Source organism: Rhamphochromis longiceps, linkage group LG17 (genome assembly GCF_057381845.1).
Source record: "Rhamphochromis longiceps isolate RC_006_pf linkage group LG17, R_longiceps_female_GT1.1, whole genome shotgun sequence".
NCBI lineage: Eukaryota > Metazoa > Chordata > Actinopteri > Cichliformes > Cichlidae > Rhamphochromis > Rhamphochromis longiceps.
This window is the reverse complement of record NC_140573.1, coordinates 18,704,786-18,720,051: the sequence shown is the minus strand read 5'-3', so window position 1 is coordinate 18,720,051 and position 15,266 is coordinate 18,704,786. Positions and strand designations below refer to the sequence as shown.

The window sequence follows — 15,266 nt, the reverse complement described above, 5'->3', positions numbered from 1 at the left end:
TAATACAAACTTTAAATAATCTAAAAAGACTGTATCAGACTATAAACATCTATATCTGTTGTAAAGTTGGACATTTTAATCTTTAATTAGTCTGTTAGGACTGGCTCACTGCTGGAGCCCCTGTTCCCATCAGGGGGACAGCAGGTTTTAGCTTGTTATCTGTATTAAATTAGATAAAGTAAAATTTTATTTATATAGCACCTTTCTAGACAGAGAATCACAAAGTGCTGCACATAGAAGAACCTTATTAATAAAGTTTCTGTCTGAACTTTGCAGGGGTGGAGGTGGGTAAGCCCACCCACTTCACCATTTATACAAAGGGAGCTGGTAAAGCCAAACCTGAGGTCCACTTCACCGGAGCAACTAAAGGTGATGCCGTCCGAGACTTTGAGATCATCGACAACCATGACTACTCATACACTGTCCGCTACACGGCGGTGCAGCAGGTAACACACCAACTTCACATGTGTGATGGATTACCTGTGAGGTGACTGATGGACATAAGTTAAGCACTGCTTGTGTTTCTCTCAGGGGAGCATGTCCATCATTGTGTGTCATGGAGGAGACCCCATCCCAAAGAGTCCATTCACCATCATTGTGGCCCCCCCACTGGACCTCAACAAGGTCAAAGTTCAGGGACTGAACAACAGTAAGTCTGTGAGGAAAAAAATGGAACATTTATCATACAGAAGCAAAGTGCTTCCATACGGAGCCCTGATCGGGTTTCATGACGCAGCAGATGAAGCAGAGAATGCGTGTTTCCAGCTAAATTCCTGGAATTATTCATCACAAATTCCTAAATACAAGCTGCTGTTTAGCTTTAGATTACAGGATGTTTCCATAGAGAGTCCTGCACAGTTTGGTACTAATTATAATAAGTGAGGTGGAGAGTAAATGATGGATTAAATGAGTAAACAAAAGAATCCAGGAGTTCCTCTGAAAGACAATCACAACCCCTTCATGGGGATCCTTAATGACTCTGAGCTGCTGTTCATTCAAGCTCTGTTTCATTAAATTTAATCTAACTGATGTGTAATTCTGATCTGCAGTGGAAATTTCTCTTCTTTCTGAATCATTTAACATAAAACAAGCTTGAACTGCTTAGACCACTTTTCCATTTCGTTTATAATCGGTATCAAAGGATTCCAACAGAAATATCCCTTAATGTGCAGCCGAACACACGCCAGCATTTCCAAAAATAATAGCTTTTCATCTTTATGTCTAAAGCTGCGTCCACACAGGAAAAAATTCACATGGTGACAGGAAAATCAATGACATTCAATGATGTCACGCGTGACATAAACGTTTCTCAACTTTAAGGAGAGCAATTAAAGTGATTGCTACTTAGCTCAGGATACTGGTGAATGACATATGACTGGCTAGTAAATACATTAGAATGTTACCTAGGTAACTGGAGCCTGGTAGCGACCAACCATCAGGTTGAAAGCGATGCACGGTGAGTGAATTGTCCTCTGTGTGGGTACAGCTTAAAAAGATGTTCAGACTTCACTGTTATCAACATCCTAAACCCCAAACCCCTGTTCCTGCTGACCATCCTGCTGTTTCTGTGCACTAATCAGAAGTAGACGTTGGGAAGGATCAGGAGTTCTCCATCTGTACTCAAGGTGCTGGAGGTCAGGGCAAACTAGACGTGAAGATCACCTCCCCTTCTCGTCGACCAATCCCCTGCAAGGTAGAGTCGGGCACAGCCAATGAGGTTCATACAGTGAAGTACATTCCTCCTGAGGAAGGACCATACAGAGTGGACATCAGCTACGATGGGAACCCTGTCCCAGGAAGTCCATTCACTGTGGAGGGCATCATGCCCCCTGATCCTTCAAAGGTGAGTTAAGATCACAACAACCCACACTGATAGAATTTTAATATTTGTCAGAATAAGTAAAGACATGTGGTTATCCTAATTGGGCTTTCATCGAGTCAGCAAAGATGCACAGAAAAAAGTATCAGACACCAACTAGGAAGGATCAGAAAGGTACTTAGTACTTAGTTGAGAAATCCTTGTGTAAATCTTTACTTGTGTGAATGTTTTTCAGGCCTACCAGTTTAGTAATCCATGGATGTTCAGTCAATCATCTGTGCTGATTCTGGTGCAAACCTCAGACTTAAAGCTAATGTCTTCTGCTAACCAGCATTAATAAGTATTCCTTGTGTCTCTTCTGGTTTTTTTCATTTACTTTCCAGGTGCGAGCCTACGGTCCAGGCCTTCAGGGTGGTGTGGTAGGCAAACCAGCCCCCTTTGCCATTGACACAAAGGGTGCTGGTACTGGTGGTCTGGGTCTGACAGTGGAGGGGCCGTGTGAGGCCAAGATTGAATGCCAGGACAATGGTGATGGATCCTGCTCTGTGTCCTACCTGCCGACTGAGCCTGGTGAATACGCCATCAACATCCTGTTTGCAGACCAGCACATCCCCGGTTCCCCCTTCAAGGCTGTGGTCCAGTCAGTGTTTGACCCCAGCAAGGTGACAGCCAGCGGCCCCGGGCTGGAGCAAGGCAAGGTCAACGAGGCTGGAACCTTCACGGTGGACTGCTCCAAAGCCGGAGAGGATGAGCTCACCATCGAGATCATCTCTGACTCTGGGGCCAAAGCTGAAGTTCACATTCAGAACAACAGTGATGGGACCTACTCCATCACATATATACCCCAGTGCCACGGCATGTACACCATCACCATTAAATATGGAGGACACATGGTGCCAAAGTTCCCCATTCGCTTGCAGGTGGACCCAGCTGTTGACACCAGCGGAGTGAAGGTCTATGGACCAGGAGTGGAACCCAGAGGTGAGCACTTAAAGATGTTTTAATGCCCAGTTAAAAGAAGGATGTCTGAGGTTTGTATACTTTAATCAAACACAAATGTAAAACAATACCTGGTCATCAAATTTGCTCATCGATTTTGTGCTCTAAACACGACAGAAAACTCAGTAGATTTTGCACACGTGTGAGAAGCTGTGAAAATGTACTGATTTTTATTAGCTGTAAACATGCAGGGGTGCAAAATGCTTCCACAAAACCCCCTGCAAAATTTTAGTGACGTAATGCCACTGCCATGTATGTGTATAAAATATGATACATGCACCTGATATAAAAACATGTCCAGAAACGCCCCTGACCCTAACAGGACGTCTGCCACTAAAGATGCAGGGGTTTTGGCTCCTCTATGTTATGGGGTACACATTACCTTCTATTTTCCTTAATAAACCATAGGGGAGCCTTTAACTTGTTTTCAGCCCTAATTAGCCTATCCGTCTCAGTGGTTAGAGTTTCCAAACTCTCTGCTGTTCTGAGGTCTGTTTTTACGACGACAGGACTGTTTCCAGTGTGATCTGGTTTAGGCTCAGCTCTCTGTGGTTGGTTCATTGGCCTCCTGGACGCCACCAGACTCCATTATCACAGTTAATAAACTCCCAACAGCACATTTAGTTTGTATGTTGTTCTTTTTTTAATTATTACGTTTTTCTTTCCGTATTTCGATTGCAGTCTTTATTAAATTGAGATTAAAGTAAAACCAATAAAAGAGCACTGAAGTCATAAAGTCTTATAATGAGAACAAATGGGAGAAGTTGCTGAATGCTCACGTTACTAATTTAATCAATAAACAAAGAGCAAAGAAGAAATGAGTGCTTGTTGCATTACTCTGATGGATTTATCCTGAAACAACCTTTGGTCCTGATCTAAGTCATGCTGTGAAAGTTAAAATATGAGGCTGGAAAGTGATAGAACGTCATACCTCTAACAGAGCCACGGCATCCAAAATGAACTTGTTGTTCTATTCAATCAGACCTGAAAGCAGCGACTGAGAAAGAGTTTGCTGAGCTCAGAGACTTTTATCCAATCAGACTTCACTGGAGTCGCCCCCTGCTGGAAATGACAGAAAATGCAGCACTAGAAGCTAAAGTCCATCTTTTGTAATAACTATGATCTGTGTTAATGATACACGTTTTCTATCATGTTTGGGTTTTTTTTTCATTTATGTGACTGGAACCAAAAACATAAATTAAGTGATTAATATGGCTGATTGTTTGTAAACTGAACATGAATTCTGTAGCACTTTAAATAATCTGTTCAGTATGACTGTATTCAGTGAAATATTTCAAATATTTTACTGTCTTTGGATATGATTAAAAGTGATGAGTCCTTCTCTGCATCTTGGTAAAAAATGGGATGTTATATTTCATGGAGACATTGACTAACTTTCTTCTCTACTTTTTTGCCTTCGTGCTGCTTTCCTCTCCGCAGGCATCCTGAGGGAAGTAACCACTCATTTCATCGTGGACGCTCGAGCTCACTACAAGAGCGGTGGCAGCCATATCAAAACCTCGATCTCAAATCCGTCAGGCGCCAACACAGACGCCTACGTCACCGACAAGGGAGATGGGACATACAAAGTCGAGTACACACCGTATGAGGACGGTAAGCCTGAGACCTGTGTGTTGTTTGTGAGCCTGGCTGCAGATCGTCAGCAAAGACAGAGGACGGGCAAGACGACGGTTTGCTGCTGGTTTGTGGGTGTTTTTCCACTGCAACACCTCCTAATTGTGAAATAAAATTCCATTTGGCTTTCATAAGGCTTGTTTTCCCTCGCCAGCCATGAAGGACTGTTGGCTGAACTGTGGTCAGTCTGTGTACAGAGGGGTTAGCAGCAATCAACATCCAGGGCATAATTACCATTCCAGAGCAAATATATCTGATTTAATATTTAAGTGCCTGAAGCTCAGACAAATATCTGCTGCTCAAAGCTTAACCCTGCATGTGCTACTGTTATAGTCAGTTATAGTAATGTACTGAACATCAGTTACAATGATTGGATTCTGGTCCTTTAACCTCTCAGTGAGGAGCGGGTTTGGACCAAGGGTATTTATAGCTGCAGTCTGTCGGCGCTCAGCAGATGGTTTTCCACTGATAGTGAAGTGTGACGTGTTAGAGTCCATTGCATTGTGGGAAAGAAATACTCAGTCAGACTGGAATTTTAATGGAAGGTGATTCTTTGTCTGGTTTACTCCCACTCTGCCTGAGAGGTTGCTGGTTAAAAACTGAACCGTGGGGTAAAAAAATGAGTGACCATTAAATGTTTGGGTTACTTTGAAACAACACACTCAACAGCTGAAGACGGATAAATAAATAAATGTGTAAAGCATTTAATTTGTATTTCTTCGTATACAAGTTTAAGAGAACAAACAAATTACAGAGCAATGAGGAGGTTACTCAGTGACATCTACACACCGGATCACTGCAGAATGGTTTCACCCACATTATCTTGACTCTATCCATTAAAATACTCACTTTTACTGGACTCTTGTTTGCTGAAGGTTTACATCTGATTGAAGTTCTTTTGGATGACATCTCGGTGCCAAAGAGTCCGTTCAGGGTGTCCGTGAGCGAGGGTTGTGATCCCAGTCGAGTCCGAGCCTACGGTCCAGGTTTGGAGGAAGGACTGGTGAACAAACCAAACCGATTCACTGTTGAGACCAGGTATCGTCACTCTGTTTTTAAATCCAGAATAGATTTTGTAGCATCCATAGATCTCTGTTTAAACATCCTAAACTTCCTTTTTGTTTCATGCGTGCCTCAGAGGTGCTGGCACTGGGGGACTTGGCCTGGCCATTGAGGGTCCATCAGAGGCAAAAATGTCATGTAAGGACAACAAAGATGGCAGCTGCAGTGTGGAGTATATCCCCTTCACACCTGGAGAATATGACGTCAATATCACCTTTGGAGGCTTACCGATCCCAGGTGAAGGTCACTTAACCCTGTAGGGTGTGGTTTGGATATAACTGACTCTGCGCTTTTCTAAGGTAAAGATATCTCCAATCAAGAGCGTCTATTACGTCACTTGTCTTTCAGGGAGTCCATTCCGGGTCCCAGTGCGAGAGCTGGTTGATCCCAGTATGGTGAGGTGTTCAGGTCCTGGCCTTGGAAGTGGAGTCCGGGCTCATGTTCCTCAGACTTTTACTGTAGACAGCAGCAAGGCAGGGGTGGCTCCCCTGTCAGTTCAGCTATATGGACCAACAGGTAAGATTACAAAGACTTATTAACCTCATAACATTGCCCAGGCCATTGGTAACCAGGAAAGCTGTTCCAAAAAAGCTGCACCTGCCTTACCTTATACCCGTGGGACTTCCAGTCAGACCAACTCATTATCAAGCTGGAGTTAAATCTTTCTTTAGTAGTATTGTCATGAAACTCTCCCATTAGCTTTAATCACCTGATATCACCTCATTGTGGCCTTGCCCTGTGCTCTGGTTTGTCTTCAGGTGTAGCTGAGCCACTCAACATCACAGATAATGGTGATGGCACTCACACGGTCAACTATACTCCTGCCAACGATGGCCCATATACGGTGTGCGTAAAGTATGCCGACCAGGAAGTGCCCCGGAGGTTGGTATTGAAGAGAAGTGTGTACAAGACAGTTCTGGTCCTTCAGGTTCAGATTTAACCTTTCTAACTGTCTCTTCAGTCCTTTTAAAATCAAGACGTTACCGGCTCATGATGCTAGCAAAGTTCGAGCCAGTGGTCCCGGTCTGAATGCATCTGGGGTTCCAGCCAGCTTGCCAGTGGAGTTCACCATTGATGCCAGAGATGCTGGAGAAGGACTGCTCACCGTCCAGATTCTGGTGAGTCTCCTGTCCTGAAATCATCATTGTGCTGCCCAGTCAGTGTTTGGCAGGGAGGTGTCTGTCGTGTCTTGTTGCTCTTCTGTGACCTGTTTCTGACTCACCCCGATTCAAACGCAGACCGGCGGGCTTGTTGCTGTCACTGCAGGGTCCAGACGGCTGCAGTCGCGAGGCTTCATTGTTTGTGGAAGACTGGGGCAGGAGGGTGTGGGAGACTCACATAGTAAAGAAAACCATCCCCTTCAGTATTCTTAGGAGAGGCTCTGTAAGCCCTGCACTCTCTCCCTTCACCTCCTTCCCCCTTTACCTGTCTCTTGTCCCCCCGCCCAACCCACCTGTTCTCCCCCGCTGACTGCCTCCTCATTGTGTAGCCTTTGGCTGTTTTCACCGCTCTTATATTCTGCATAAGATCTAAAGTGTGAATATTCCTGTGACGCTAATAACATCCATGAAACTCATTATTAGTTTCATGGATGTTATTAAAAACGGAGACTCAAAGAAAGAATAGCTGCACGTGGTTAAGCTCTTATAATCAACTCCTTAATATGGAATCTTATCTGTTAGTTACACTTAAATGGAAATCTTATAATGGAAGAACTGTAAGGATAAAATAAGAGTGAGAGAACAAATTTCAGCCCTTTCCCTTAGCAGTTCACATCTGACCTGGCAGATGGTAGGATGTTAGGTAAATGCTCTTAGTTAAAGCCTTTTAAATGAAGCTCATAGTTTCCTGTGTTAGAGTCCAAGTACTTGAAATATCACTTTCAATGTTCATCAAATCAACAACAGATTCAAAAAGATTATCTGCTGGAACGTTAGAAGCAAATTTTCATTGGCAGCACTTTGCTTGGCTTCCACCCCTCTGTGGTCTGCACGTGCACTGACTCCATTCAGTTTGTTTAACGAGTTAACAGACATATTTGATTTTGAGTTGTTAACTAACCAGAGTTTTTGGTAAACCTGCTTCCATTCAATGATCCATCCATCCACTTGTCTGACCTGTCATTGCTGCAGTGAATAGTTAGATCCTGTGAGAACACTTGTGGACGTGACAAGCCCACTGCTCTCAAACCATCAGCGGCCATCAGGTCTACGATAGTGTTCATAATGCGGTAGCTGTTAATCTTTCTGATACACACTTTAGTTTTTCACATGGATATAAGCTGTAGATGCCTGCTTCCACACACCAGGGGGCGCTGCTGCACAGGGAGGTTAAATCAGATTTTTTTATTTTTTTTTATTTTTTTTACGCCTGTTTTTACATTCAACTGCTCATCACTGACACAGTGAAAAGTTTTAGATCCAGAAGTCTGAATTTCATGTTGGTTGTTTGATCTCTAACATATTTGTTTATCCAGAAAATCTGTTTTGTCCTCTTCTTCTGTGCAAGATACAGAAACCGGGTATTACCAATACTGCAATGAGAAGTATATTCTACTTTGTACAAAAGCAGGGGCAGGATGAGCAGTGCCAGAGCCCTACAGAATGACCTGCAGCAGGCTACTGGTGTGAATGTCTCCGACCAAACAATCCATTGATTGCATTTATGTATCACAAAGATTCCTAAAAATCATCAAAAGAAGTTGGAAATTATCATTAGAGACCAAAACAGTTTCTGTATCAGGTTGTAAAAATGTTTATTTCTAATGTAAGGTTTTAACTGATGCACTGCTGAAGCCTCTGCTGGACATCAGAGGAACTGCAGGTTTGTAGCTTCCACCCAGCAGTTCAGTTTGTTTGTGTCCACACATGAAGAAATGAGCCTCAGTCTGGTGACCAAGAAGATCTCTGATCTCCGTAAAATAAAATTAATTTGACTTCATATTACTTTTCCCTTTTCTTACTATTGATGGCAGATGGTAGGAGACCAGTGATGGGCAATGGGACCTATTTATGTTTTCTGTACCCCAAACATGACTAACTTCTTGTCTGTACGCTTCCAGGATCCAGAGGGAAAACCCAAGAAGGCAACCATTCGAGACAACAGAGATGGGACTTACACAGTGTCCTACGTGCCGGACATGGCGGGCCGCTACACCATCACCATCAAATACGGAGGAGATGAGATCCCGTACTCACCTTACCGGATCCACGCCCTGCCCACCGGAGACGCCAGCAAGTGTCTGGTCACAGGTTAGGCTCCACCCATCAGCACTGAAACTTAAACTTTATCATTGGAAGCTTAGCAGCATCACTGATTGTAGTTGTTTTCCTACAGTGTCGATTGGAGGACACGGACTCGGTGAGTGGCCTCAACTTTCTTAGACTCACTGAACGCCAACAGATAAACAGCATTACAGTTTTGCATAAAAAAGCAGCTGCTTAACTAACCAACCAGCAACTACACATATATACTGAACGGTGGATATTTAAAATGGACACTGATTCATTGAGTTTAATGTTTTCTCAAATTTTGGTTCTGCATTGTGACTGGAATCCAGCTCTGTGTGTGTGTGTGTGTGGGGGGGGTTAGTTTGCTTTAAAAGGTAGGATACCATTCCTAGTAGTAAAGGTCACCTCAGAAGTTATTATTATTATTATTATTAATAGTAAGAATATAAAATTAGCTGGAAGCTGTTATATATGGAAGGAACTGAATAAAATAAGATGCTAAATATGCAGTGATTTCTGTTCTCAGAGGCCAGAAGATGGGCTGGGAGTTTCTCTGAGCTTTCAGAATGAGTGATGGGAAATGTCATTCGCTAAGCAATGGCTAAACTAAATCCCAGTACGCGCTGGGAACTGGACATCTGTCAGTGCAGCTTGAAGCTACTTAAAGATGTTTTGGTGTGTAGGGTGGAGAATTAAAAATGCTTGGAGGTCACTGGATAAACTCCAGTGGACTCCAGATGAGACCGAAACTATCTGTGGCATTTCTGCACTCATTTCCTGTCATCTATATTTGACATATGTGTAACTACCCACAATTACTGTCACTGTATTTGTCCAGTCAGTCTGTCTGGAAAACAGAAGGAAATCCAAGATTTATTATAAGTATGTTTTGCACTTTAAACCCACCCAAACAAATTCAAACACACTCAGTGCAAACTGAAATAAATGACAAAGACTTTAATTTATTGTTTTATTTAAGGGTTTCTATTGTGCAATAAACATATTGATAATAAACACAATAGAGATTAACAACCCACTCTAACAGCTCATTGAGCAGCACTCACTCTGAGGCTGGGTACACCACCGTTATCAGAACCTTTTTCTTATAATCACTGCTCACGATCACTCTTAAAGCTTCCCCTAATCAACTCAGCATCAATCTAAACATTTAACCTCCCTGGTATTAGTGTGTGCTTTCTTTCATTAACATTAATCACTTCAGAAATCACTGCTTTGACTCTGTTGGTTCCACAAATGTCTTGTCAGGTTCAGGAATTGGACCAACCATCCAGATCGGAGAGGAAACAGTCATCACCGTGGATGCAAAGGCTGCAGGGAAAGGTAAAGTCACCTGTAAGGTGTCAACGCCGGACGGAGCGGAGTTGGATGTGGATGTAGTGGAGAACGCAGATGGGACGTTTGATATTTATTACACGGCTCCAGAGCCAGGGAAGTACGTCATCACCATCCGCTTCGGAGGGGAACACATTCCTAACAGCCCCTTCCATGTCGTGGTGAGTCACCACCCTGAAAACACCATGATTTGGGCTTAGCTGATTTCAGTTTGGGACTGAGTTGGAGTCAAGTGGTCAGGTTAGCTTTGTTTTGCTTTGACTTTCTGGCCTGTTATTGTTGGTTTTATGGGGATGGATTTGGGATAGTTTAGGTTGAGGTTAGTTTAGGTTGGGTTAGGATTTTTTTTTTTCTTGGTTCAGAGTGGTTTTGTTTGGGATTTGTTGGCATGAGTTTGGTTTGGCTTTGGTCTGGTTTTTGTTTAGGGTTACATAGTTAGGTTTGATTTGGGATGGTTTGAACTGGTTTGGGGCAGTTTGGTGTTTGTTGGGGTTGGTTTTGGGATAGTTTAAGTTGGGGTTTTTGGATTGGGTTTTGTTTGGTTTGAAGGTCAGTCCTTCCAAGGCTTCTTCATGTAAATACCAAAGTAGTTTTACGCCTCCAACTATCTCAACCCATCTGAATCTATCAGATTTGGAGCCACTGGAGATCGATTAGCTAATGGCTCATTTATTTAACACTCTGTATAACTGCATGTCTTTCACAACTGATCTTGGGATTTTTTTTTTCATGAATATTAGTTGTCACTATGAAAAAACAAATATTTAAATTATTTAGTTGACCCCCAAACAAAACAAACTCTTTGAATAAAACTGTGAAACTGTGAATTCTTCACAGCATTGACACGATGGAGAAATCTCCAGTTTAAGGAAAACAAATGTATTATTATTTATTATTTTGTTCATCTTTTTGTTTTCTTTTATTTTTGTGGCTGTTTTTGTATTTTTTTGTATCTTATGTATGTATTTGTTTTATGTCTCATTTTTGATTTGATTTTAAGTTGCAGTCTATTTTATCCTTAATTTTTCTTTGACTATTTGTTTTATTTTTGTTTATTTATTGTATTGTTCCATATTTTAATTATGTTTCAGATTTATTTCCTGAAACTGTGGAAAATTGCTGCGCTTTTCGGTGTGTTTGTTTCTGGTTTGCTTGTGTTTGTAATGGCTGCACCTTGTTCCTCGTCAGGCAAGTGATACCATCCCAATAATAGAGGAACCATGTGACAAGCTTCAGTTACAGCAGCCCTACTCTCCCTATGCGGCCTTCTCCCCTCAATGGGTATCATCATTACCTCCACACCTGCTGTTTATCTGCCGCTGCGTCTCCTCTTCATAAAAACTGTCATCTGTTCCTCGCTTTGCCCTCCATCACTGCAGCGTTTCCTGTCCCACAGTCGATACCGACCCACATTCACTTATTGATTGATCTCTGGCTCAGCATGAGGCTGCATGTTTAATCTGCATGATCATCATCTCCTGCTGGGAGGGCAGCTGGGGGCTACTCTTATTAACACTACCCTCTGATTTTTACCCTCTGACTGGCTGATATCAGAGACAATTCAGCATGTCAACTTTTCTTCAACATCTGGAGAGCAGCTGATCCAGATGTTCTGACAATGTGATGATTTTAGAGAAATAGTTTCAAGACAGATTTGATCTGTTTTGTATTATTTCAGAGAATTGTGTATTTTCTTAAAATTATAATTTATTTTATTTTTATACTTTTATAATTTTTTCATATTATTTTTAGTATGACATTATTTTAAATTTTAAATTTTGTTTTATTGCTTTACTCTATTTTTCATTAAATGTATTTAATTATAATTTTTTGGTAATTTTATGGTTTCGTTATAGTTTTCAGAGCTGTTGTCTCTATTTCATTTTGCTTCTTTATATCAAAATGCTTAGATAGGTTAATATTTCTTATATTAACCTATATAATATTATTTTCTTATTATCTCAGAGACTGTGCAGCAGTCATTTGTTCCAGTTCAGTTCTGATCGTTAGAAGCTCCCTTCCTTTCCCCGCTCTTAAACCAGTGTTACCTAAACTGGACCAGTCAGATGTCTCTGTCAGCCTCTCTGCAGCCCTGCTGTGCTTCCTCTGCCTCTCCCCTCTCTCTGGATGAAATCCCAGAGTTCCTAGTATGATGCCACTAACGCCCCTCCCCTCTTGCTCTGGTTCAGGCTACCGATGATCCCGTCAGCCCTGTGGATGGGCTGGAGCCGATGCTGCGTCCCTTCAGTCTGGTCATTCCCTTTACGGTGCAGAAAGGAGAGATCACAGGTAGGGCATCTTTATTTCTAATGGTAGTGTTTATGCAGTTTGTGTTAATTTTGTTTTGTTTTGTGGGCATTTTAGCCATTATTGGACAGAGGCGGTGTAGACCAGGGGTCAGCAACCTTTAACACCCAAAGAGCCATTAGGACGCGATTTCCACGCAAACGAAAACACTGGGAGCCGCAAATACTTTTTGACATCTAAAATGAAGATTACACTGTATATATTGTTTTTTACCTTTATGCTTTGTGTGAACAACTAAGGTCTATTGCTTGTGAAATCCATGAAGTGCTACAGAGAAAATTACATTTCAATTTCAAAATTACAATTACATTTAGCAAACAAAAACTGTTGTGAGCCGCCACCCTTATATCGCCTTTGGGCTTTTGGAGCCTTGACCTGACTTTTAAAAAGTAATTGGAAAAAAAGCACTATGCTGCTAAAAAAAATGAAAACTAGATATTTGCAAAATTCTGCCTAAATATGTATTTTACCTGGTTAATGTGTGTGGCGGGGCGTGGTCTGCAGCGCCGCTGCAGGGGAGGCGGACGCACCTGAGCGGCACCCGCAATCACGCCTCGCCGCCTTAACGTCTGTGCTATCTATGCTGTTGTGTTGGTGTGTGTCGGGCTGTGAACTGAAAAGCTACAGCCGGCTGTATGCGTACAGCAACCGTGTGTGAAAAGTGGTAGATGCTGAAAAGCATGTTCATGGAAACATCGTTGGTCTGCCGTGGTATGTTTACAATGGAACTTCTGCTCCTGAACCTCTGCGCACTGTTACGTTATTTGAGGTTATGGATGTTATTTGACTGGAGGCATAACTCACAGACACAAGAGACGCGCCATTACTCCAATGAGTGTCCTTTATTATTTTTCATCCCCCCCTACAACAACAACCCAGCAGAAACGTTCCTACCACTTAACATTTACCTGATACTACATCCCCCCTACTAAATAGGATGTGATGCTGGAATACAACCAAGAAAACAGATTAGACCCGCACGCTTTAAAGTATACTATTACTATGTCCTTGTGCTTTATCTGGTAACAGCTTGTTTACTGAACTCGCTTGGTTTCAAACCAGACTACTCAGAATGTCCAAAAATAAACTCTCAAAGTATACAACTCTGAACACTAAGCATAAGTGCACATTTCTGAACTATTCAGTGCAGCTACAAACAACATGTTTAAACAGTGCAACCATTTGCTTTATTTCTCATTGTCTCTATGAGGGATGGGGTAGACTACCCAGCCCTCAGCCTGAGTGTGGGGATTATTCTGCCCCATTGCTCACTCAGTTCCAAGCCCTATGAGCAAACATAGTCTTTTAGGTATGCTGGAGGCCTCCTAGACCTGGGTTGGATTTGGCTCCCAGCTTCAGGAGTCTGCTGGCTGGCCCCCTGTGAGATAGTGTCTGGAACCGACACAATCTGTGCAGCTGGAACAGAGTTCTCAGGTGAAGCCTCTGGTGGATCGCCAGAAATCTCCGGTGCCCCAGGTGTCCATGTAAGATGGTAACGGTTTCTTCTCAGCGTGCCCTTTGCTGTCTCGATGATGTAGGACCTCGGTGAGCCTGCCATGGACACGACTGTCCCTCTAGTATCCATGTCTGAGACCCACACTTTGTCTCCAGGATTGAGCTGTAGCATATCATGTGCTCTGTGTCTGCGGTTGTAGTTTTGTCTTTGTTTTTGTCTGTACGATTGTTCTATAGCTTTGAGCTTGTCTGTGTCCGTACCTCTTGGATTTAGCTGTGATGGGATGACAGGAATAGTTGTCCTTATCCTTCTACCCATGAGAAGCTCTGTTGGGCTGTAGCCATTTGCCAATGGAGTGGCCCGGTATGCCATAAGGGCGAGATAGGGATCGCCAGACTTTTTAAGAAGACTTTTGATGGTCCTGACTGCCCTCTCGGCCTCCCCATTGCTCTGAGGGAAGTGGGGACTGGATGTCTCATGGCTAAAACCCCATTCTTGTGCAAATCTTTTGAAGGAATCAGACGAGAACTGAGGTCCATTATCAGAGCGAACCCGCTCTGGTATGCCATGACGTGCAAAGATTGATTTACAGTGCTCGATCACTGCCTCTGATGTTGTAGATGTCAGTTTGGCAACTTCGAAGAATCTGGAAAAGTAATCCACAATGACCAGGTACTGTTTATTCTCTATCTGGAACAGATCAGTTCCAACCATGGCCCACGGTCTTTGTGGGAACTCGGTAGGTAGCATGATTTCTTTGTGGTTAGTCCGCTCACGGCAGCAAGTGTCACAGGTCCCAATCACTTTTATCAGCTCACTGCTCAGGCCTGGCCACCAAACAGATTGTTTAGCTCTCTCTCTGCATTTCGTTATTCCCAGGTGTCTCTCATGTAGTTTAGACAGAATGTCTGCTCTGAGTGATGTGGGAATCACTATTCTGCTCCCATAAAGAAGCAAACCATTGTGGACTGTGAGGTCACCTGAAAATGGCAGATAAGGCTGGAAAACCCTTTCGATGGAGTACTTATCTGGCCATCCTTCCACACAGAACTTCTTCAGCTGGCTTAGAATGCTGTCATTGTCCTGATGTGTCTGGATTTCTCTGAGTCGTGGCTCTGTGGCTGGCAGGCTTGCTATGACGGACTCCACATACAAGTTGATTTCTTCCTCCGGCAAACCTTCAGTTGTGTCACATACAGGAGCTCTGGACAGTACATCTGCTGTTGCAATGTAGCTGCCATCACCAGTGTGTGTGTGAGTGGGTGGATGACTGGATGTGTAAAGTGCTTTGGGGTCCTTAGGGACGAGTAAAGCGCTATATAAATACAGGCCATTTACCATTTACCAGGAACATGAGATATGGTATAAGAGAACCTCATCAATCGCATGCGTAGACTTTGTATAC

At 42.9% G+C, this 15,266-nt stretch overlaps 2 protein-coding genes across 6 annotated transcripts in view; one reads left to right on the top strand and one right to left on the bottom strand.

Moving 5' to 3' along the window:
• LOC146649564 (uncharacterized) overlaps nucleotides 1–15,266 on the bottom strand; it is a 380,555-nt gene that overhangs the window by 344,453 nt on the left and 20,836 nt on the right. The gene's annotated exons all lie outside the window — the stretch shown is intronic.
• Nucleotides 1–15,266, top strand: part of LOC146649565 (filamin-C-like) — a 61,698-nt gene that overhangs the window by 30,432 nt on the left and 16,000 nt on the right. For 3 of the 5 annotated variants that reach the window (XM_085386989.1, XM_085386985.1, XM_085386987.1), the window contains 15 exons: nucleotides 277–446; nucleotides 532–649; nucleotides 1,581–1,843; nucleotides 2,203–2,800; nucleotides 4,259–4,432; nucleotides 5,329–5,491; nucleotides 5,592–5,752; nucleotides 5,864–6,031; nucleotides 6,274–6,397; nucleotides 6,477–6,633; nucleotides 8,577–8,766; nucleotides 8,852–8,875; nucleotides 10,012–10,259; nucleotides 11,287–11,379; nucleotides 12,288–12,387. In XM_085386989.1, the coding sequence (XP_085243115.1) occupies nucleotides 277–446; nucleotides 532–649; nucleotides 1,581–1,843; nucleotides 2,203–2,800; nucleotides 4,259–4,432; nucleotides 5,329–5,491; nucleotides 5,592–5,752; nucleotides 5,864–6,031; nucleotides 6,274–6,397; nucleotides 6,477–6,633; nucleotides 8,577–8,766; nucleotides 8,852–8,875; nucleotides 10,012–10,259; nucleotides 11,287–11,379; nucleotides 12,288–12,387 (2,751 nt within the window). The remainder of the gene's footprint in view (nucleotides 1–276; nucleotides 447–531; nucleotides 650–1,580; nucleotides 1,844–2,202; nucleotides 2,801–4,258; nucleotides 4,433–5,328; nucleotides 5,492–5,591; nucleotides 5,753–5,863; nucleotides 6,032–6,273; nucleotides 6,398–6,476; nucleotides 6,634–8,576; nucleotides 8,767–8,851; nucleotides 8,876–10,011; nucleotides 10,260–11,286; nucleotides 11,380–12,287; nucleotides 12,388–15,266) is intronic. The other 2 variants (XM_085386986.1, XM_085386988.1) reach the window with 1 other exon arrangement.